This window comes from Zalophus californianus, chromosome 10 (genome assembly GCF_009762305.2).
Source record: "Zalophus californianus isolate mZalCal1 chromosome 10, mZalCal1.pri.v2, whole genome shotgun sequence".
Lineage (NCBI taxonomy): Eukaryota > Metazoa > Chordata > Mammalia > Carnivora > Otariidae > Zalophus > Zalophus californianus.
Window position 1 is genome coordinate 81,449,446 of NC_045604.1, and position 23,107 is coordinate 81,472,552.

General features: G+C 40.5%; 1 protein-coding gene and 1 non-coding gene across 5 annotated transcripts in view; both read right to left on the reverse strand.

The window, feature by feature from the left end:
- Positions 1-23,107, reverse strand: part of PDXDC1 (pyridoxal dependent decarboxylase domain containing 1) — a 50,575-nt gene that overhangs the window by 14,164 nt on the left and 13,304 nt on the right. For 3 of the 4 annotated variants that reach the window (XM_027610441.2, XM_027610440.2, XM_027610439.2), the window contains exons 2-13: positions 21,126-21,199; positions 20,527-20,589; positions 18,491-18,571; positions 15,110-15,256; positions 13,948-14,137; positions 10,525-10,593; positions 8,760-8,838; positions 6,652-6,736; positions 5,711-5,759; positions 5,306-5,407; positions 4,316-4,441; positions 373-423 (exon numbers count right to left, since the gene is read on the reverse strand). In XM_027610441.2, coding sequence (XP_027466242.1) covers positions 373-423; positions 4,316-4,441; positions 5,306-5,407; positions 5,711-5,759; positions 6,652-6,736; positions 8,760-8,838; positions 10,525-10,593; positions 13,948-14,137; positions 15,110-15,256; positions 18,491-18,571; positions 20,527-20,589; positions 21,126-21,175 — 1,092 coding nt within the window. In that variant the 5' untranslated portion in view covers positions 21,176-21,199. Of the gene's footprint in view, positions 1-372; positions 424-4,315; positions 4,442-5,305; positions 5,408-5,710; positions 5,760-6,651; positions 6,737-8,759; positions 8,839-10,524; positions 10,594-13,947; positions 14,138-15,109; positions 15,257-18,490; positions 18,572-20,526; positions 20,590-21,050; positions 21,200-23,107 lie in introns of those variants that run through there. The other variant, XM_027610442.1, reaches the window with a different exon arrangement.
- On the reverse strand, positions 17,890-17,959 carry LOC113933774. Its single transcript, XR_003523479.1, has one exon. It is a non-coding gene; the product is annotated as a small nucleolar RNA SNORD45 (small nucleolar RNA).

Consider the following 23,107-nt stretch of genomic DNA (forward strand, 5'->3'; position numbering starts at 1 on the left):
CTAGTGTCAGAAGGTTTCAGAAAAAGTCATCCAAAACACTGTGAGAGACAAAATGACTTTTCATATCAGGAAGATGGGTGTTTTAAAATCACTGGTCAGGTGGTCAACAGTGTTTGTGCATTTCTAAATTTTAACAGAATAAAATTACAAATGATTATATGAAAAGCACCAAAGGGGTTCAGCAAATGGTACAAATTTCTGGGGTTTGTGCTTTCTGTAGAGGTAGGTCATCAGGATGTGCATGATTCTCATCCAAAGAATGTGGTTTTACTAGAATTGTCACAATTACACTGAAATGCATCAAATCTGGAGATCATTCTAACTTGAACTTAAGCTATTTACTTCAAAAACAGATCAAATTATATACTGTACCAAGATTTTGATGTGGTTCACTTTCTTCAAACTTTCTTGTAACCGTTGACTCTGCAAAAGAGAAACAACAGCTTGTGATTACCGTAATTTCATTAAATTATATGTATTTAATAATTACTTATCATAATTTCACTAGGTCAACATAACATATTAAGAAATGGTTTTCAGGAGGATTTTTGCAGGCCTGCAAACAAGGATCTCAGGCAGATAAAGCCATCTGTCACCTGGTGGCTCCTCAGGTAGGCTGCCAATTCTTGCTTTTCAACAACTGCAAACATTCCCCGATCTTTCGGTTGCAAGTTACATGCAGTGCTTCCAGAAAGGCTTTTTCTAATAAGACATATGTGAATTTGTCATATTAGCAACATAAGTCATTCATTCTTTCAAAACCTACTCAGTACATGGCCACAAATGCAAAAACCAACTACTATACCAAACTAAAAAGCTTCCGCACAGCAAAGGAAACCACCATCAATATGAAAAGTCAGCCTACTGAATGGGAGGAGATATTTGCAAATAATTTACCTGACAAGGAGTTAATGTCCGAAATATATACAACTCCTACAACTCAAGAGCAAAAAACTAAAATCTGATTAAACAATGGGAAGAAGATCTGAATAGAGATTTTTTTCCAAAGAAGATATCCAGATGGCCAAGAGACACATGAAGAGATGCTCAGTATCACTTATCATCAGGGAAATGCAAATCAAAACCACAATGAGATATCACCTCACACCTGTCAGAATGGCTAGTATCAAAGAGAAAAGAAGTAACAAATGTGGGCAAGAATGTGGAGAAAAGGGAACCCCAGAGCACTATTGGTAGGAAAGCAAACTGGCATAGCCCCTATGGAAAAGAGTATGGAGGTTCCTCAAAAATTTAAAAATAGAACCACCTTATGATTCAGCAATTCCACATCTGGGTATTTATCCAAACAAAGCAAAAACACCAATTTGAAAAGATATCTGCACCCCCTCCCCCATGTTCACTGCAGCATTATTTATAACAGCCAAGATAGAGAAACAACTTGAGTGTCCATCAATGGATGGATGAATAAAGAAAATGTGGTATGTAATATACATACACAAGGAAGTATTATTCACCATAAAAAAGAATGAAATCTTGCCATTTGTGACAACATGAATGGACCTTCAGGACATTATGCTTGCTAAGTGAAATAAATCAGAAAGAGAAAGACAAATAGTGTATGATATCACTTATATATGGAATCTAAAACAAAACAAAAAACCCCACAAGCTCATAACTCCCAGACAGACTGGTGGCTGCCAGAGGCAGGGGGTGGGAGGTGGGAAAAATGGGTAAAGGTGGCTTAAAGATACAAATCTCCAGTTGTAAAATAAGTAAGTCACAGGGATGTCATGTTCAGCATGGTGACTACAGTTCATAACACTATACTGCATATCTGAAAATTGCTAAGAGTAAATCTTAAAAGTCCTCATCACAAGAGATAATTCCGTAATAATGTATGGTGACATGTGCTAACTGGACTTGTAACTGTGGTGATTATTTCCCAATATACACAAATATTGACTCATCGTGTTGTACACCTGAAACTGATATAATGTTATATGCCAATTAAAGCTCAAAAAAACCCCACAGAACTACTGAGTGCAAATATGCGCAAGACACAGAACCTGATCCTGGGGAAGGAAGAGCAAAGATAAATGAGGAGCTGTTCAGAGCATGGGGTCTGGAATAAGCACATCTGAGTTCAAAATCTCACCTGTGGGACAAGGAATAAGTCCATCTGCCACTTACTAGCTATGACTTTGGACAGCCTCTCTGTGCTTCAGGTCCCTCAATGATAAAATGAGGAGAGTAGCTATCTGACAGGGTTGTTGTGTCAGGTGCCTGGAAACAGTCTCCAGAACACCGTGTGCATCACGTGTGTGTGATGACTTACCTCCTCATCATTCTATTGTTGTTGTTTTTTAAAGATTTATTTGACAGAGACACAGTGAGAGAGGGAACACAAGCAGGGGGAGTGGGAGAGGGAGAAGCAGGCTTCTTGCCGAGCGGGAGCCCAACGTGGGGCTCGATCCCAGGACCCTGGGATCATGACCTAAACCGAAGGCAGACGCTTAACGACTGAGCCACCCAGGCGCCCCTCATCGTTCTATTGTAATCTCAATCCGAGGTCTCCCATTATTGATGTGGGGATAAAAGAGCATCTACGTTATGGGGTTGGGATTCATTCATTCACAGTTATTTACTGAGTGTTAGACACTGGAAAACCCCTCATGAAAACTACTTCTTAGTATGCTGTCACCAGTGGACTTCATATCCTAGGAAGTGCAAATGAAACCGTGCATGCACAGTGCGCGGCATAGTGCTTTGCACTGAGCAAATACTAACTGCTTCCCAGGCAGATGAGGAGGACAATGACGACGAAGATGATGGGAGGAAGCCAGGAGGAGGATACAGATTTCTGCCCCCACGGATGGGCTAGGAGGCATGAACATACAGGTGACCACACGTGCTACATTTCCCGGCAGGTTCCCACATGCTGGGAGCAGCGGGGAGTCAGCGACAGGCCATCAGAGATGGTCAGCAGCCCTGTGACCAGCTACAGCGTTTGCTTGCAGGTAGACAGAGCTGCAGTGACCTCAAGGGTTTGGTAGTTAATGTCTCATTATCTTCCTGTGCTCTGTAAGCCAAAGGGAATTGCAGAGCCCTCCCCTGATGCCCAGACCTTCCCCAAAGTGACTAAGTTACCACGGCAATAAAGGCCTCCCCTTCTGAATAACCAAACCTCAAGACGTAAGCTGACAGTCCAGTGACAAAATTTTTTCTTTAAATGTGCTTTTGTAAACCTAATGAACACAAATCTTGAAATTATCTCATGTAAAAATCAAACTACTTCATTTACAGTGTTTCTGCTGCATGAGAAAGGAGTGTTAGGATGCACGATCCTGACATTACAAACCCAAAGACAGCTGCTACGGTGACACAAAGATACGAATTTCCCCTAAACATAAAAATGTCACATGAGGAAGTACTGATTCCACAGAACACATTTAAAACAAAGATTTATTTTTAAATCCATCTGCATGTGATCAAGCACTACTGTGAGAGCCTTACACGTATGCGCTCATTCAGGCCTCCTAACAATCTCTTATTACATCACCCCCGTCTACCACGTAAGCCAACAGACTTAGAGAGGCGACGGCAAGCTTTCAGACTCAGCTCAAACTGCATAAACATGACTTTCTTTGCTTTCTAAACTAGAGCATAATGACACATTTTCACAAGAACACCTCATACAGGAGAATTATAGAACTGTCCCTAGAGCCTTGCCATTAGGGAGCCCAAGCCAGTTGGAATTAAAAACACGCAGCCCATCCACCATTAACCCCCAGTGGCCATATTTCCTTCCCCCTCAAGAGACAGGGGCCACATTTACCTCCCACCCCCTTTTGCTTCCTTCACTCCTTGGCTCTCATCTTGTGATTTCTTTTCTCATCCTATGCTGACATGGGCATTCATCTAATCTCATTTCACGTGGCCACAATCGCTGGGAGACCCCAGCAGTCCCTCCCAGAACTCCACACAGAAAATGTACACATGCAATCTGCTTGCTTATGAGAAGCCAAATCCAGACAACAAGGTCATGGACGGTGGATGAGGCACTGAGGCAGTTTTCCGTCACTGCTTTTGCCACAGAGTATTGGTGGCTCATTTATTTTTTATTTTTATTTCTGTAAAGATTTTTATTAATTTGACAGAAAGAGACACAGCAAGAGAGGGAACACAAACAGGGGGACTGGGAGAGGGAGAAGCAGGCTTCCCGCGGAGCAGGGAGCCTGATGCGGGGCTCAATCCCAGGACCCTGGGATCATGACCTGAGCCGAAGGCAGATGCTTAACGACTGAGCCACCCAGGCGCCCCTGGTGGCTCATTTAAACTTGAGGTTTCTACTCACCAGTTGGCAGGCATGCTTAATCCTCTCCACAATCCCATCGAGGCCCAAGTACTGTAAAGACAACCACAGTGGCAGGGCACGGAGTTTGTCTGCTGGCTTGTTTGATGTAAGACCGGCAACTAAAGTCTAAAAAAAGCCAATATGGTTTTAGCGATCAAAGCCAGTGAAGACACACAGCAGAATTATCTAGTTACCATTTCCTCTGCACTTAGTACAGTTCAGATGCTATGCCAGGCACTTGGCTTGCCTTATTCATCTGACCATCTAACAGCCCCATGAGGGAAGTATTCTAGACAACCTAGGTCAGAGAACTTGCTTTCAAGGGCTCACGGCTCAGGTGTGGCAAAGCCAGGATGAGAATCCAGATGGGTCGTGCCCCACAGCCAGAACTCTCAGGCACTCAAGAGGAAGCCCCTTCCAAGGCTGTTCTGAGTATCCTCAAACACCTGGCCACTATTGACTGAGCAAGACATTAACCGTTTTAGTAAGAATCAATTAAAGCTTATTTTGCATAGGCCTATCACTAACTGATCTACTCTTAAGAACCACTTCTTAGAAAAAGTATGTTACAACCTTCTAGACAATGGGGATCAAGAGCTTTAACTACTTTTAATAGTAACGTCACTTCTGGGGACATAGTCTAAGGAAATAATTTGAAATACAGAAAGATGCTCATTATTTTAGTAACAAAAATTTGAAAACATCCTAAAAGTTGACAAATGGAGAATGATTAAATTGCCGTATTTAAGTAACAGAATATTACACAGTCATAAAATATCATAAAAAGTTCCTCATACACACGGGGGCCTATGAGGAGAATAAAGAGAAAAACGTATACAGTATTGTTTCACTTACATTAGAAACATTTTTTTGATAAAAAAGTCACAGAATTGGCATTAAGGAAACTTTCCACTTTTTCCCTATTTTGCTCCCAGACTCACTAATGATTATTAGCCACTCCCCAGTCCCTCCCAGTGAGAGTGAGCTTACCAAGGCAGGATCGTCGTGTTTATAAAGCGTGACTGCAGGGACAGCCGGCAAACCCAGCCATGGACCCGGAGTCAGTGTCATGCTGTCACATTTGGTTGCAGCCTACCAGAGAGAAAACAACTTTTTGTTAGAGACCATCAGAATACACTAAACCCAACACCCTCCTCCATTCATAAAAACATGAAAAGCCATCAGGGATTGTTTCTGGTTTTGTTTTTTTCTTAAGTAGGCTCCATGCCCAGCACAGAGCCCAACATGAGGCTTGAACCCACGACCCTGAGATCAAGACTAGAGCCAAAATCAAGAGTTGGATGCTTAACCAACTGAGCCACCCAGGCGCCTCGGGGATTAAGTGATTTTAAATTCCTTCTTAAAAACACAGTATTTAGTAAATCAATCACATACCAGAACTGATGAGGAGACATAACCTAGAACCAAGGTTGCCAGATTCACACTGGAAAAAAAACACAAATTATTTATTGCTGCTTATTCACTAAGTTTATACTTTAAAAAAAAAAAAAAAGCTGTGTTGTTTCAAGCTGACATTTTAAATGTTTTTCAGCCGGGTTATAAGTGTTTATATTAACAGAAAATGTGGCATATACCAATTTCAGCAAAACCTTGAAAATGTACTTTAATCAAATGTGTTTCACGGGATATCACCTACTGATGTGATGTAATGGGTGTCTTGTTTTATATCTTTCATATAAAAGATTTTCTAGTCATCAACTCTTTCCGAGAGGGACAAAATAACCCAGCTCCTATGGCATGCTGGGGATGGATTTGTGGAGCGGCTGCCCCGTATCCTCCCCTAAGGCCTTCTGGGAAACCACCCCAATCTCCCCCATCAGACCACAGCTTTGGGTGGAGGAGACACCTGCTCCAGAGGTGGGCAAATCACTGAACTATGGAAGTGTTACATTTCCCTGGCCATGGTGATGGGCTCAGTAGGAGACTTTTGCTGGGACTTGTGACCCTCAGGACACAAACCTGGAAAGCAAGCTGGAGCCCCTGCAACTACTCTGCACCAAAATAGGAAAGTCTATCTATAAATGGAGGCACCAAAGAGGAAATTAGGCCAAGTGACTGGGGGAGAGGGTGGAGAGAGGAAGATGCTGAGCCCTGGCTGATGCTGTGCCTAAAATAATCCTAACACCATCTTTTTAGTTACATGAGCCAGTAAAATCTCTTCTCGCTCACGCCACTTTGGGCTATTTTGTTACCTTTACTATGGAACCCAGTGAGCCTTTAGAGATAAATGTTACAAAAAGTAAGAGCCTGGATGCCCACTCTTGATGAGCACTGCATACAGGCCCACCATGGAGCCAACCTCACCCTCCACTCACCCCTCCACATGAAGCCATATGCCATACTGCTCACAGAGTTCTTTCAAACGTCCAATCTTATCTGTGTGCCCTACTGCCGCAGTTCCTAGGATAAAACACACAAAAAAGGATACTGAAAGCAACAAATACTTTCTGAGTCTTTACAGCATGATAAAAGCTTTTAAATACGTTATCTCTAAGAAGGAAGTAACATTCTATTTTACTGAGATTTTCTATGTGAACCGGCTTAAAATCAACTTTTACAAGTTGGTTATTCAAATTCTGAAGTGTGCATATTCTCCATTTTATGTATGTATGTATAGAAGCAAGCTTGTTAATACTATTACTTAAAACCTCTATATGCTTTTTTCTATATACCTGATATTCCTTCAGGAGAAATATATTCAAGTCTCTAAGATGGTGGGTTTGTCAACTTATACTTGTATTTTATCAATTTTTCCTCAGGTTTTCCTTTATATTTTTCAGTTACGTTCATTAGCATTCTTAACTACTATGTCTTAGTGGATTACATGAATTTATATAATTAGTGTGGAGTCTATACTTATCTCACACTAACACGGCTACAGTACTTTCGTTCTGTCACTATGTGCCCAAGATACCCTTTTCCACACTTGCTTTTTGTCATTTTCTGGGTTATTTAGGTATGTTTATTCTAAGTGTACACAGATAAATTTGCAGGTTTTTTTTTTAACCCAATACAAGAGGTTCTTTGTTTTAATATGCTAAAGTCAGTTTAAATATACTGAATGCTTTAACCTGTCCCCTTGATGAATCTGTTTATGCTACAGGTTGGGTAGGCAGCTCCCTCTTCACAGAGCATAAGTAAAACGGAACTCGTGCATTCTCCCGACCATCCTAAACTTCCAGTTAACAGAATCCCACCTAATAAGGTTGCATATCCTCACCAACTGCCAACAAACACAACCAATCCAAGTGGTTCCTTTGCCAGGTTTAGGTCAATAAATCATTCATAAAAGATTTTTGTACATAGAGTGAAGTAAGGGTTAAGGTTCAATTTTTTTTTCCCATGTGGATATCCGCTAGTTCAAAGACCACTGGTGGAAAAGACCCACCTTTCTTTCCTTGAAATACCTTGGCATCTTTGTAACAAGTGACCCTACACATGTGAGTCTATTTCTAAACTCTACCGTCTTCAATTAATCCCACAGTGTCCTGATTATCTGCAGCTTTATATTAAGTCTAAAAGCCAGATAGCCTTTGAATTTTGTTCTTTGTCAAAATTATTTTGGCTATCCTTCACATCCTCTGTATTTCCATATAAATTTTAGAATCAGCTTATCAGCTTCTGTAAGAAATTGTAGCCTGCTGAAATTTTGATAGGGGCTGATCTGTACAATCTACAGATTAATTTGGGGAAATCAGACTTCATAATATTGAGTCTTTCCACAGGTGCATATCCTGTATCATTCCATTCATTTGGGTTTTCTTGAATTTCTCTCAGCAATATTTGTAGTTTTCAGTGTACAAATCTTGCATATATTTTGTTAAATTTATCCATAAAGTTTTCATTTTTTTGAATGGCATTTTTAATTCAATTTCAATGGTTCATTGCTGGTATACAGAAATCCTGCAACCCTTGATCAATTTGCTTATTGTTCTAATGGCTTTTCTGTAGTTTCCTTAGGACCTTCTAACTAGATAATAAGGCCATCTGCAAGTAAAGACAGTTAATTCTTTCTAGTATGTGTGTCATGTCATTATTTTCCTTGCCTTATGCACTGTCTAGAGCTTCAAGTACAATGCTGAATACAATGAGGGAAGCACAGCAGAAAGTAGTTGTTGAACTGCCATGCTCAAGGTGCACATTTAAGTATGACATTTTAAAATTCAATTTAGAAAAAAGGCACACGAGAGAGAAGTACTTACAACCTAAATGAGAAAGGACACACATCAACAAAGTAACTCCCCAAACCAACAATTAAAGGGAGTCTAAGGAGCCAAGTGTAGTATTATAATTCTCACACGATGCTGACACAAACTACCTTAAACATGTGGTGCACAAACATTTCTTTAGACTTTTTTTTAGGCTAAGTACCTAGTCTTTCTCTCATATGTCTAAAATGGGAGATTCAGTTCATAATACCTACCAGCATTTGCTACAAGCAAAAGGGGCAGTTTTCCGCGTTCTATATCATCTTTAATCAGCTTCTCCAGGAAGGCAACATCCTAGGTGAAAAGGCAAACCACAAAAACATGAAGCAACGAGCATAAAAGCTATACAATAAAAAATTACAACTTACAAAAGAAGCAGATGACTCTCAAAATTAATCATGCAAATCAGTAAGTCTTTTTTTTTTTTTTTTTTTTTTTTTAAGTAGGCTCCACACCCAGTGTGGAGCCCAACATGGGGCTTGAACTCATGACCCTGAGATCAAGACCTGAGCTACAATCAAAAGTTGGACGCCTAACCAACTGAGCCATCCAGGTGCCCCTCAATTCTTATTCCTTTTTTTTTTTATAGAGATTTTATTTATTTATTTGAGAGAGAGAGAATGAGAGATAGAGAGCATGAGAGGGAAGAGGGTCAGAGGGAGAAGCAGACTCCCCGCTGAGCAGGGAGCCCGATGCGGGACTCAATCCCGGGACTCCAGGACCATGACCTGAGCCGAAGGCAGTCACTTAACCAACTGAGCCACCCAGGTGTCCTCAGTTCTTATTCTTGACCATTTTTCTATTTTCTCTAATCACAGAGATAAAAATCAAATAGTTTCCCTTGAAGACTAACTACAAAAATCAGTTAAATGAGATCAAAGTTAAAAACTGCATATATACAGGACAAATATTTCTCGTTTTAAATACTTATGTTTAAAGAAAATATTCTCTCAATCCCCCCGCCAAAATAGCCAAAAATTTATTTCTAGTATTACTCATTGATGTATCCAAACCAGAAGATCAAACTACCTTGGAAAAAGAAGCACGGAACCCTAAAACCTATCCCTTTTGTTTCTGGCTTCAGTATGGGAAGGCTTAACACTTGAATGTCTAAAAATAAGCAGAATAGGGGGAGGGAGGGAAAAATAAAACAAGATGAAATCAGAGAGGGAGACAAACCATAAGAGACTCTTAATCATAGGAAACAAACTGAAGATTGCTGGAGGGGAGTTGGGTGGGGAATAGGGTAACTGGGTGATGGGCATTAAGGAGGGCACATGATGTAATGAGCCCTGGATGCTATGTAAGACTGAGGAATCACTGAACTCTACCACTGAAACTAATAATACACTATGTTAATTAATTTAAATTAAAAAATTTTTTAAATTTAAGAAAAAAAAGCAGAATCCAATTCCAATCCCACATTTTTTTTTAAAGATTTTATTTATTTATTTGAGAGAGAGAATGAGATAGAGAGAGAGAGAGCCCGAGAGGGAAGAGGGTCAGAGGGAGAAGCAGACTCCCTGCTGAGCAGGGAGCCCCGATGCGGGACTCGATCCTGGGACTCCGGGATCATGACCTGAGCCGAAGGCAGTCGCTTAACCAACTGAGCCACCCAGGCACCCTCCAATCTCACATTTTTAAAAATCTGCCATTCACAAATCCAGACAACGATAACCTTTCAAAGGACGAGCTTTAGAAGAAATTTCTGGTGCTTAACTAGACTCCCATGTTTCTACTTAAAACAGGTGATATAGTAATGACAAGATTCCTTAAGAGGCAGGTGTTTCTGACCTATATGCCAGCCAACCTTCATGGACATTCAAACCCGTAAGCACATATTATACAACAAGAAGATATAAGCGATAAATGAACAAGCTAATAATTATCTGGAGGCCAGCAAACAGAATTCAGTTGAAAGGAAGACATGGTTTCAAAACACAATTCCATATTATTTTACAAACCAAAAAGACAACTCACCATCTGATGCTGGGATCCAAACATAGTGTTACATGGCACACGACATAAGCAGGGGAAGGGCAACCCGAGCTGCAAGAACAAACATACAATTTTTTAAGAAAGAGCTTTGTCACCATTCATTTATGCCCCCTAAAGAATGTGGCTCTAAGAAAAGTCACAATTACTCTTTTTTAAACAATCTCTCTCCTTAGGAACTCTTAATATTATAAACAGATGTTGAAGGACATCTAGAAAGTCAAGTTTAAAAAAAGGGTGGGGCGCCTGGGTGGCTCAGTTGGTTAAGCGACTGCCTTCGGCTCAGGTCATGATCCCGGAGTCCCGGGATCGAGTCCCACATCGGGCTCCCTGCTGAGCAGGGAGTCTGCTTCTCCCTCTGACCCTACCCCCTCTTGGGCTCTCTCTCTCAAATAAATAAATAAAATCTTAAAAAAAAAAAAAGGTGAATTTCCAGGAGCAGAGATTCTTTTTTTAAAGATTTTATTTATTTATTTGGGAGAGTGCACACTCGTGAGACAGCACAAGCAGGGGAGTGGCAGAGGGAGAGAGAGAAGCAAGCTCCTGGCTGAGCAAGAAGCCTGATGTGGGGCTCAATCCCAGGACCCCAGGATCATGACCTGAGCTGAAGGCAGACACTTAACGGACTAAGCTAAACAGGCGCTGAGATTCTTTTAAGAAGATACAGACAATGTAATATTCTCTGTGTGGACGAAATAAGTAACTATCAACTCATGTTCTAAATGAGTAACTATCTTTGTTATATTCCAGAATATACCAAAAAATAAAAACACTTTTCCAAACCAAGAAATAACCAAGCTCTAAGCATTTTGAGAGATAATTTAGGATCCTTCCTCCAAGCATTAGTAATAAATAACACCAGCAAAAGGCATTCAAAGAACAGAATCTCATTTATGGATCCACCCACTCCCTAAGAAGCAATAAATATGGATTAGCAGATGTACATTTCTTAAAAGAAACGAAGTCAGTGTTATGAATGGAGATAGTAATTATCAAATACATTTTTTTTAAAGATTTTATTTATTTGACAGAGAAAGACATAGCGAGAGAGGGAACACAAGCAGGGGGAGTGGGAGAGGGAGAAGCAGGTTTCCTGCAGAGCAGGGAGCCCAGTGTGGGGCTCAATCCCAGGACCCTGAGATCATGACCTGAGCCGAAGGCAGACGCTTAATGACTGAGCCACCCAGGCGCCCTCAAATAAATTTTATATTCTTTATTTTTAGCTTCCAAATCCTTGAGTTTATAGTTTTAGAAATTTTTAAACAGTTGCAGCATATTGTTCTGTGTAACTAAGACTTGGTAGCACCATTTCGAGACCAAAAATTTAATAAGCACACTTTCTTCCTTTTCTTTTTAAATTATGAAACTGAAGCCCAAGTAAAACACACAATAAAAAATAAAGAAGTTTAAAGTGAAAATGCCGGGGTGCCTGGGTGGCTCAGTTGTTAAGCATCTACCTTCGGCTCAGGTCATGATCCCAGGGTCCTGGGATCGAGCCCCATGTCGGGCTCCCTGCTCGGCGGGAAGCCTGCTTCTCCCTCTCCCACTCTCCCTGCTTGTGTTCCCTCTCTCACTGTGTCTCTGTCAAATAAATAAAATCTTCAAAAAAAATAAAAAAAGTGAAAATGCCCTCCCACCCCATAAGCCATCAAGCCACTACTGTTAAGAGGTTAGTATAAAACCTTCTAAATATTTTCTAAGTATTTATATATTTTTTTGGTATGAAAAACATATACATATACACTTTATTTTTTTAAAGCAAGTTCTGCGCCCAATGTAGGACTTGAACTCACGACCCCAAGATCAAGAGTCGCATGCTCTACTGACTGAGCCAACCACGCACCTCACACATAAACACTTTCAAAAACATGAATATGACCATCTTATATATATTTTGCCATCTGCCTTTCTCACTTATTGAAATACCTTTATAAAGCTTTTTTTTTTTAAGTAAGTTCTACACTCAATGTGGGGCTTGAACTCATGACCCTGAGATCAGGAGTTGCATGCTCTTGTGACTGAGCCAGCCAGGTACACCCCCACCCCCATATGGAGTCTGAAGACTGGACTGCTGTCCCAAGACAACTTTGAGTCCATAAGAACCTGGCCTGTAGTAGATACTCAGGAAGTAATTTATTCCAGGTTCCTGTAAGGATATTATAAATCTGCTCATTCTATACACACTCAAAAAGAGGACATAAGGGGTGCCTGGTGGCTCAGCCAGTTAAGTATCTGACTCTTGGTTTCAGCCCGGGTCATGAGCTCAGGGTTGTGAGATCAAGCCCTGTGTTGGGTTCCGCGCTCAGCATGGAGTCTGTTGTACCTCTTCCTCTGCTCCTCCCTCTGCTCTCTCTCATAAATAAGTAAAATCTTAAAAAAAAAAAAAAAAAAAAAAGAGGACATAATTTCTTGCCACCAGTGACCACAGCTCATAATCAACTTAGGTCCCAGAGTTTCCCCCATGTATCACCCCAGGATTTCTCCATCTTACAAAAGACAAACCCTCCAATCCTATGGGTTTTAAAACAATGTTGGCCAAGAGGCTGAACATTTTTTTGTAGCCCCCTAATTGGGCTACATGTACCATGAAATTCAAAAATGGTAATGCTCTTTGATCTAGCAATTCTAGATAGACTCTGAAAATCTATATAATCTAGAAAATATTTTCTAAATATAGAAAAAGCTTTACACACAAAGATGTCCAGAATAATCCTATGCAAAGAGCATTACCTGAAAATGGTCAGAGAAAATAAAAGAATGTGAACACTTTAATTGCCCAAAAGGGAAACAGTAGTTAAAATACCATACTGTCACTTGAAGGAGTATTATGAAGATATTAAAAATAAACTGTACTTGGAAGAACTGTTGAAACAGCATATGTACCTGTTATAACACTAAGTGAAAAAAGCCAGACATAACCATGTAAAAACTCTTTGATTAAAGTCTGGGGAAAAAAAACGTTGACTGTGGTTGCCTTTGGGCAACTAAAAAAATAAACACACACACACACACACACACACACACACACAGCGTGCCTGGGAGGCTCAGTTGGTTAAGTGTCCAACTCTTGATTTCAGCTCAGGTCATGATCTCAGGGTTGTGAGACTGAGCCCCATGTCAGGCTCCACGCTGAGTATGGAGCCTACTTAAGATTCCCTCTCTCCCTCTCCCTTTACCGCCTGCCTGCGTGTGCGTGCGCTCTCTTATGTATATATATTTTTCACACAGACACATATATATATCTAAAAATTAATATACCTTTATATATTTTCTGATAATGACAAAACAAGTGTATGTTTCTTTTCATTTGAAAAAAACTGCAGCTAAAGAAATGGGTCTACATACTATAAAGTTTCAGGACAGAACAAAACACAATTGCTTTAAAATATCCACTGTATACCACATTACCTGATTACAAAGGTACTGGCCCAGGCCAGGCCTAGCAGCAGCACTAAGATATATGACAGGTTTTTTGTTATATAATACATTGAAACCATCGACTACAAAGTCTTCGTAACGAGAATGAATAGCAAGCCTACAAATCTTTGCAAGTCCTTCTCTTTCTTCTTCGTGGAAATAAGCGCAGCCATTTTCATACCTGTTAAGAGACAGCCATATATCAGTATGGTCTTATCTTTGGTTATCCTGGAAGTAATTATTTTCTTAACCTAGAAATTGTCACCTAGAACGGTCAAAGGAAGATAGGAATCACCCTCATCTTAGATGGCTGACCACACCTCACAGCTGGAAGTTATAAAGAACAGAGGACGGGTACCTGGGTGGCTCAGTCTTAGCAGTTTCAGCCCTAAAACATCCAAAGTAAATAAAATTGTCAAAAATGCTAGGCAGCCTAACTTTTGCTTTCACTATTATGTGCCTGGGGCCGATTACTCTTCTTGGTCTGCTTTCTAGAAAAGGAGAGAGAATGTCAATTACAGGTGGTGGAATATTAGAATAGAAGAAAATTTCTCCTTTGCAATACAGTTAGGCAAACTTATACTCTTGCCAGGCCAAGCTCTTTCCCAACATCTGAAAGCGAGTCTCTCAAGTTAAATCTTACAGGGTTAGGGAAACATTCCTTTTCTTTAAAAGTAACAACATAAAAACAAAAATACCACTGGTCCTATGTCTTCCTCACCTGCTATAATTCCTTAATAATGCCAACATTATCACAGCATAAAACAAATTTCAAGTTCATAACACACTCAAATTCCTTATGGCAGCATTTCCCTTCTACTAAAGCACAAGCTAGTATTTGGATTAAAAATACCTGAAGCATTTTCCTACTCTATCTTCTATCAACATATGCCAAGCAGGAATCCTAAAAACAAGTAACTGACATTATCCAAACTATATGTGCTTATGTTCTTGGCTCTTGACATATGCTTATTCTTTTGCTCATTTAATCCTCGTAACAATACCATGACATAAATATTGTTCTCCCCATTTAATAGATGGGGAAACAGATATTCAGAGATTAAGCAACCCTTCAGGAGGAAGGGGAAGAAGCAGACATGAACTTAGGTAGCATAGCTCCAGAAAACTGTGTCCAACTCATATATGTCCTTACCTGAAAATTCTGCATAGCCATAACGTAGTGTCTGAAAGTATCCTGGTCATAAGTTTTCTAAGCTTCTCTTTGTCCAGAGTTGAAATATAAGCTCCCAGACTATGCCCCAGCAAAGCTATATGACCTTGTTCTCCAATATTCTGGATTCTGTTAATCAAAATGAATTATATTAAAAGAGTATTATTCAAAATATGAATAAAGCAATAAAACAAAACCTAAAGACACAGTATTTTCACAGAAATCTGTCAGACTTGAAATCCACTTAATGGCCTAGAAGGTAAAAATTCAGATAAACTTAAGAAATTTATGTATAGAAAGTACTGATAATCCAGAAAACAAAAAGATTTTAAAAATTCAAATCCTTATTTTTATTGAATATCTACTAAATATACAAACTGTGAATAATTTTCTCCTTTTTTTTTTAATTAAATGCCAGCTTAAGAACTATGGAGCACAGTGCTGAGGTACACTGGGCAGAAAGTAATTTTTTCAGAGACTCATTAGATGAAGATCAATTCCCCACATGGAACAGCTGTTTATAACAATACAGCAAATTCAAGGGGAACCAGGTTTTTTTGTTTTTTTTTAATGATTTTATTTATTTATTTGACAGAGAGAGACACAGCAAGAGAGGGAACACAAGCAGGGGGAGTGAGAGAGGGAGAAGCAGGCTTCCCGCGGAACAGGGAGCCCGATGCGGGGCTCGATCCCAGGACCCTGGGATCATGACCTGAGCCGAAGGCAGACGCTTAACGACTGAGCCACCCAGGCGCCCCGTCTGTCCTTTCTTACTGTAGCTTCCCACCAGCCTGGCCCCAGCAGGCCTGTGACCTGATTGCCTCCATAGCTCTCTGCTCTCCTTGCGGAGGGCACCGGTGGTCCTCTCCCACAGACCTCACTGGCTCCAGGAGGATCTCATTGGCATACCAGCCCAGGCCAGGCCATTGAACCCCTTGGAAGTGTGGCTATTGGCTCTCAGTCCTGCCCCCCACAAACCCATACTCCAATCACAGAGAACCTTCTGTTCTCTAAATTCCGCCACGGTTCCGCATCTTTGCCCAGGCTGTGTTTACATCCTGAAATATTCTCCCTGACACCCTGCCTTCTTACCCAGGCACGCACGGATCATTAACAGAATCGTGGAAATATGGATCGAATTTCTCCTGTGTGTAGTATGGGGTGGGGGAAAGGTGAGGGCATCAGGAGACAGAGGCTCTGGGTGGACAGACTCCAGCAGTTCCTTGCAACCCACAACCCGCCCCCTCCAACACAAACACCTACGCACACACCACCCTCCAGGTCTTAGCTCCTTCTCTCTCCCAGCTATCTTCCCTACAGCACCTGGTGACCAAATTAGACAGACTCCGCTTCCAAGGTGTAGCTCACATGCCCCACGCTCCTCATGCTCTCCTTTCACCTGGTGCCCCCCGGATGGGTTTAGACCTCCCCAGGGCACTCAGAAAGCATGTTCGAATTCTGGCTGGCTCTGTGTCCTGGGGCCTCAGTTGTCCCACCATAGCTTGTCTCGTCTATGCCTCATAATAGGAAAGAGTTCCAGCAGAACAAGGAAGCGGTTATTCAGAGAGGTTAAGTCAGTGGTTCAACGTCACACAGTGAATAAGAGATAGTCAGGACAGGTAACTTTGACAGTTTCCTTAATACCCAAATCCCAAGGCAGATTCTGGTTTCATGGAGCTCGGCTATAATACATTTTGGAGGCCCCCTTGTAAGTAAAAGACCATAAATTATGAATCTAAAATTATGGGGCTTTTGGGAAGGGTCAGTTCAGGAGGAGGGTCTTGAAGCTCAAGCTTCGGCCGGTAGGTCACAGACAGCGGCAGACTTTTTTTTTTTTTTTTAAAGATTTTATTTATTTATTCATGAGAGACAGAGAGAGAGAGAGAGAGAGAGGCAGAGGGAGAAGCAGGCTCCCAAGGAGCAGGGAGCCCGATGCGGGACTCGATCCCAGGACCCTGGGATCATGACCTGAGCCGAAGGCAGACGCCTAACCATCTGAGCCACCCAGGCGCCCCAGGTATTGTTTTATGCATAATTAAAATGGAAGGACTAATTTCCCTTATAAAGAGTAAGTGTAAATTGATAAGAATACAACCAAAAAATGAGATAGGATACCGGGCAAAGGATATTTCATAGTAAAGGACATATAAACGGGCCTTAAAACATATTAAAAAGACCCTTAACGTGATTCATAAGAAAAATGTAAACTAAAATTATGCTGACATATCATTTCTCACCTTGCAGCTTGGCAATAGTCCTTAAGTCTGCTAGGAGCCTTGCAGCCAAGGTGTGGGCAAAAAGATATTGTCATGCACTGCTGGTGGGGCTATAAACTGGCATAATTCCACGGAGGGAAGTTTGGCAATATCTATCAAAATTACAAATATACAAACTATCTGGCTCAGAAATCCTACTTTTAAGACTTTAATCTCCAGAAGCACTTGCTTATATGATAAATGACACATGTACAGAGTTACTGGCAGCAGCGTTTGCAACAGTAAACCTGAACAGGAGACTAGTTAAATAAAATATGGTTCATTCATCCAAAGTAAAACTAAATAGCTCTCACAGGTGAAAGCTCCTTGTATACTGATAAATGATGAACTCTAAGACCTAACTCTCTAACAACATAGAGAGTATTTACATACTGGAGGGAACGTAGACTTTGCTTGTGTACACATACACATAAAGGATCTCTGAAGAATATAGGAGAACAAGCTCGGGGTGGGGGTAGACTATGAAAGAAATGCCCCTTTTCATCCAAGGCCTCTGTAATTTTAGAATTCACATCAATTTTGGGTTCAGGTAACATATGCCATCACATCACTGACTGAAAACTGCCTTTGTAGACTCTTTCTTTATCTTTTGAAATTTGAAAAAGGAGAATGATTACTTCTGTCCCCCCAAAATTAAATTTAAAACAATTAACCATGAAACTAAATAAATAGCTAAGTTAGATGAATAAAAATAAATGGATGATTCACAGACAACGTGGCCTGCCACCAACAGATTCGGCTGTGGCAATTCTTAGCAGTCCGAAGCGGAAGCATGAAGCACACAGCAGTATTCTCTGGTCCCTCTGCCAGCCCCTCTCTAAGACACGATGCCAGAGAAACTACAGGATTTAGTTTGAGTGCCTTCCTTTTGCGAAATATGTTACCTACAATACAAAATACATTAAATGTCTCTCTGAAAAGGAAGAAATGAACACTGTTTTAACATCATACGTAACTGTGAATGAAACACAGCTCTGTTTTGGCAACTTGTAAGAATGCAATCATCGTTAAAAAAAAAAATGCAATCACTATCAAAATCAAGAACACATATACTTTCAAAGAACAGCTGCCAACCGTCCTGCATTACCGGGCACTCTGGGGCTCCTCATCTTCATCTCCGTGCATCAGGTTCTGTACTACCTGGAGGATGCTCACCATGTCTTGTCCGCTGCAGAAGAAGAAGAGAGCTGATGGACAGGTGGAAACAGCACACATTCCCCACCCCTCTATTTTCTTCACTTAAACCAGCCTTGATGAGGTTTTTTTTTTTTTTTAAGTGAGGAGCTGTAAGAATGTGCTAGAGATACACTAAACATCTTTTAAAAACAAACCTCAAATTAACTGAATTTTCCATATAACCATGTAATTATTAAATATTCTATGCAAACAGGAGATTGATTTCTGAAAATTTCACCAGTATTACTTCAGCACTACTTCTCGACCTGTTCATTTGAATCCAAGGAGAATATTTAATAAGCGTGTTAAAAGAACCAAAATAGTCTTTTTAAGATGCTGGAAGGTCACGGAAGGAGCAAGAATACTCCAGTGCCACTGGTGTGGCTAGTTTCCTTCCACGGAGGAGTCTTGTCTGCTGTTATAACAGACTTAAACATGTAATGCAAGCATTGTTTACTACCACCTCTTCCCCAAGCAGGGAAACTGGAGATCTGCTTAGAGTGCAAACAGATTTCCTTCTATCCCTTATTACGTGAGGGGTTGAAAACTTACAAGAATGTGAATAGCTAAAGTACTAAGCAACGGCAAGGCAGCTTGTAATAACTGTAATATAAAAATATTATCACTCCGTTAATGAGAATATGACTAATACAAAGTTCTCTTTGGAAAAAGCAGCACTGTCGAAACAATGCCCCAATACCCTTCCTCTCCAAGGTGCTGACCTTCATGTGAGAGGGGCTCTGGCCCTTGGACACTGTGAAGAGAGAGTGTGCACTAGTCACGTGACCTTGAGCCAGCTGCTCAAACTCCCTAAGCCCCTACACTACAGAATTTTGAGGACACCATCAGTGCATGAAACACGTTTAACGCCGTGCCTGGCAAAGCACTGTCTCAGATGTTGGTGTCAGCATTAAATGTGACTACCCCTGCTATGTGGCTTTATGCCCTCCCATTCTGAGAACTAGAGATGTTCCTGCTAGTATCTCTTGTAGGGAAACTTCTGTGGGATTAGTAGAACCCTTTCATTCCCTTCTGGAGGTGTGGGAAGAGGGGCCTGATAGGATCTGGTTCGTGCTCTCAGCTGCAGAACCCACTTCACATCCAAGGGCTTCAAATCAGCACCGTTAGGCTGCAAGCAGGAGTGCCCATCTTAAAATATTAGCATCTGGGTGTGTTAGGACACTTATTGACACACTGTGGTCCTTCCTCAATACTTTTCTTTTGCACCTTGTATATATTCACATTCAGGTCAAAGGACAATTGAAGGGAGTTGCACTGTTTACCTATGCGCAGTTTCCTGGTTATAAAAAAAAAAAAAAAAAGCTTGAGGGAAGCTGGGCTGGGACTTTAATTCCAGACTGAGGGCTAACATCTGGTGAACATTTTAGTTATATGGCTACTTCTTTTTCTGACATTCTCCCTGCTAGCTTAAACCACACACACTTGACAGATCTGCTTTAGTTGCCTAAATAAATAAATAAATAAATAAATAAATAAATAAATAAATAAATAAATCACTCTGTGTAATGATCGAAGTTGACATTTTCATTTTACTGTATTATAAAAATGATACATCTTATCAAAATAACATATCTCTCACCATAAAGTGCAGTCTGCTGAATAGATTACAGGTTTCAAGGATGAACTAAGTATGACAGTCGAGTTATATAATTATAAGTTTGTGCATTGCTTTTGAGTCATGAGGTTGTTAAATTCTGAATGGGAAATTACATTAAATCCTGAATGAGAAAGGGGGAGAAGCAGGTAGATTCAGCATAATCAACAACCAGCCAATGGCATTCTGATTTTCTGATGTTACACGGCACAGGACTCTCAATTTGCTTTGTGCTTATCACAACTGAAATTATCAATCAATAATGGTTTGAAAATCTCGATTTAAAGAAAACACATACCCAACTAAAAGTATGTATCTTCACTGCCACCTACCTGCCTTGCAGTGGCCCCGGAATATCTCCTGATATCTTCTTTCCATTTTCCTCCTCTGTTCTTCTAATTTAAAGAAAATAAAAAACTATTTGTTCTATCTTACCAAATTTCTAACATTTGAACACGCAAACATGTGACGATGTTGCCTTTAAGCTCTTAGTAACTGATGTAGGATTTGAAACACATTTATCACATCTCTTCCCCCATCCCTGTTGCCCTAGTCCCCAGTTTGGGGTATAGTTTGAATTTAAGGAAAAGAACATGAAACAAGTAACACTTTAACCCATTTCTGGTTAGCTGATGCTCTATATAACCTAACATATACCAAGGAGTATTTATAGAATTCAAACAATATATTAAGTAAATGAAACTCTTAACAGGCAGAACTGAAAATCAGAAAGTCCTGCCCCTCAATTTCAAAATCTTTTAATTACAAAGTACCTTCTACCCAAAACAAATACCATCTTTAAAGTCAGATGAAGCTAAGCTAAGCGTGACATTGTGAAACCAAGAGGTGTTTTTACCAGCAAGAAACCAGTGCCACCAGCTTCACAACAGGCTGAACACGTTTAATAGGGTCACTTCTGTTCCAGGCTCACCTCTGACTGTCCTCTAGCATCTTCACGGCCTCTTTCAAGTTTTTTCCCATCTCAGCTAATGTAGGGTCTGCTATCTGGGAAACAAATCAAAAAGATTAAATTGCAATAATCCTGTATTGCTTCTGCAATGTAATTCATCCAGAAAAATTAAACTGAAGTCCATTTTCTTCTGGATTTATTCTAAAACACATGGATTTATTATAAAGTACATGTTTTAAAGGTTCTCTATTTTTGTTAAATTTTTTTAAAAGATTTATTTTAGGGAGAGGGATAGAGTGAGCATGCACAGATGGTGGGAGGGGCAGAGAGAGAGAGACAGAGAGAGAGAGAATCCCAAACAGACTCCTTGCTGAGTACGGAGCCCAACATGGGGCTTAATCTCATGACCCGATATCATGACCTGAGCCAAAACCAAGAGTCAGACGCCTAACCAACTGACCCACCCAGGTGCCCCTAAAATACATTCGATTTTAAAATTCCGAAGTACAAACATGTAATGTAAAAAAAGTCCACCAGTCCTACTCCCCAGAGGAAGCCACACAAGTTTGATACGTATCTTTCCAAACTCACACCTTACCCCTATGAACCCCTGCAACTTGCATTTTTCTACTTTATAGTGAATATGGTTCCACGTCAGTATATATCCACTTCATTTGTAGTGAGTGGTAACACCATATTCCACTCTATGGATATTTCGTTATTTAACCAGTCTTGAATTAATGTTAGATTATTCCAGTTTTACACTCTTAGAAGCAAGGTTCAGAAAAGTATGTATAGTACGCTATTTGTTTTATTGCTGTAGTAGGCTGAAAAATGGCCTCCCAAAAGATATTCACATCACAATACCCTGGAACTTGTGAATGTTACCTTATATGGCAAAGTCCTTGCAGATGTGATTAAAGATCTAGAAATAGTGACATTACCCTGAATTGTCTAAATGCAGCTCTAAATGCAGTCACATGTATCCAGGTAAGAGAGAAGTAGGAGAGTGTACACACACACACACACACACACACGAGAAGGCTATGTGAAGACAGAGCAGAGGGAGATTTGAAGGTGCTGGTCTCAAAAATTGGAGTGATGGGGCCACAAACCAAGGAATAAGTGCTGGCAGGCAACATAAACTGGCACAAGAAAGGAAGGGACTCTCCCCTAGAACCTCTGGAGGGAGTTCAGCCCTGCTAACACCTTGATTTCAGCCCAGTGATACAGATTTCAAACTTCTAGCCTCCAGAACTGTGGGAAAATACATTTCTGTTGTCCTAAGGCACCCAGTTTGTGCTCATTTGTCACAGTAGCCAAAGGAAACTAATATCCCCATAAATATGGAAGTGATTCCATAAACTCTGGAAGCTTACACAGCTGGTCATGGTGACTGCCTCCAGAGAAGGGAACTGGAAGGATGGGCATCAGATGAGAGGGAGTCTTTTCAACTCACATCTTTTTGTTCTTTTTGGATTTTAGTACCAAGTATACTTCTAGCTCCCATTCAAAAGATAAATAAGACAAAAATTTTAAAAATCTTACAAAATTAAACACACAAACTCATTTTCCTTTCTTTCTTCTTAATCTCCCTAGCAATCTTAAGGCAGACAATCTGGTTGTCTCGAATCTCCATACAAGTTGGGTTATAAATAGTTGTGGAGACTTTCTTTTGTTCCCCTCTTACTCTTCAAGTGTATTTATGCTCTTTTCCCTTCAGACTGTTTACTGTACCCAATCTTACCTTATTAAGTGTACAACAGATTGTATTACAGTTAGTACTGCAGTATATCCTCAAAAAAAATTTATTTTTAAAGAGGGGGAGAAGAGGAGAGAATCTTTTTTTTTTTTTTTTTTAATTTATTTGACAGGGAGACACAGCGAGAGAGGGAACGCAAGCAGGGGGAGTGGCAGAGGGAGAAGCAAGCTTCCTGCCAAGCAGGGAGCCCAATGTAGGACTCGATCCCAGGACCCTGAGATCAGGGCCTGAACCGAAGGCA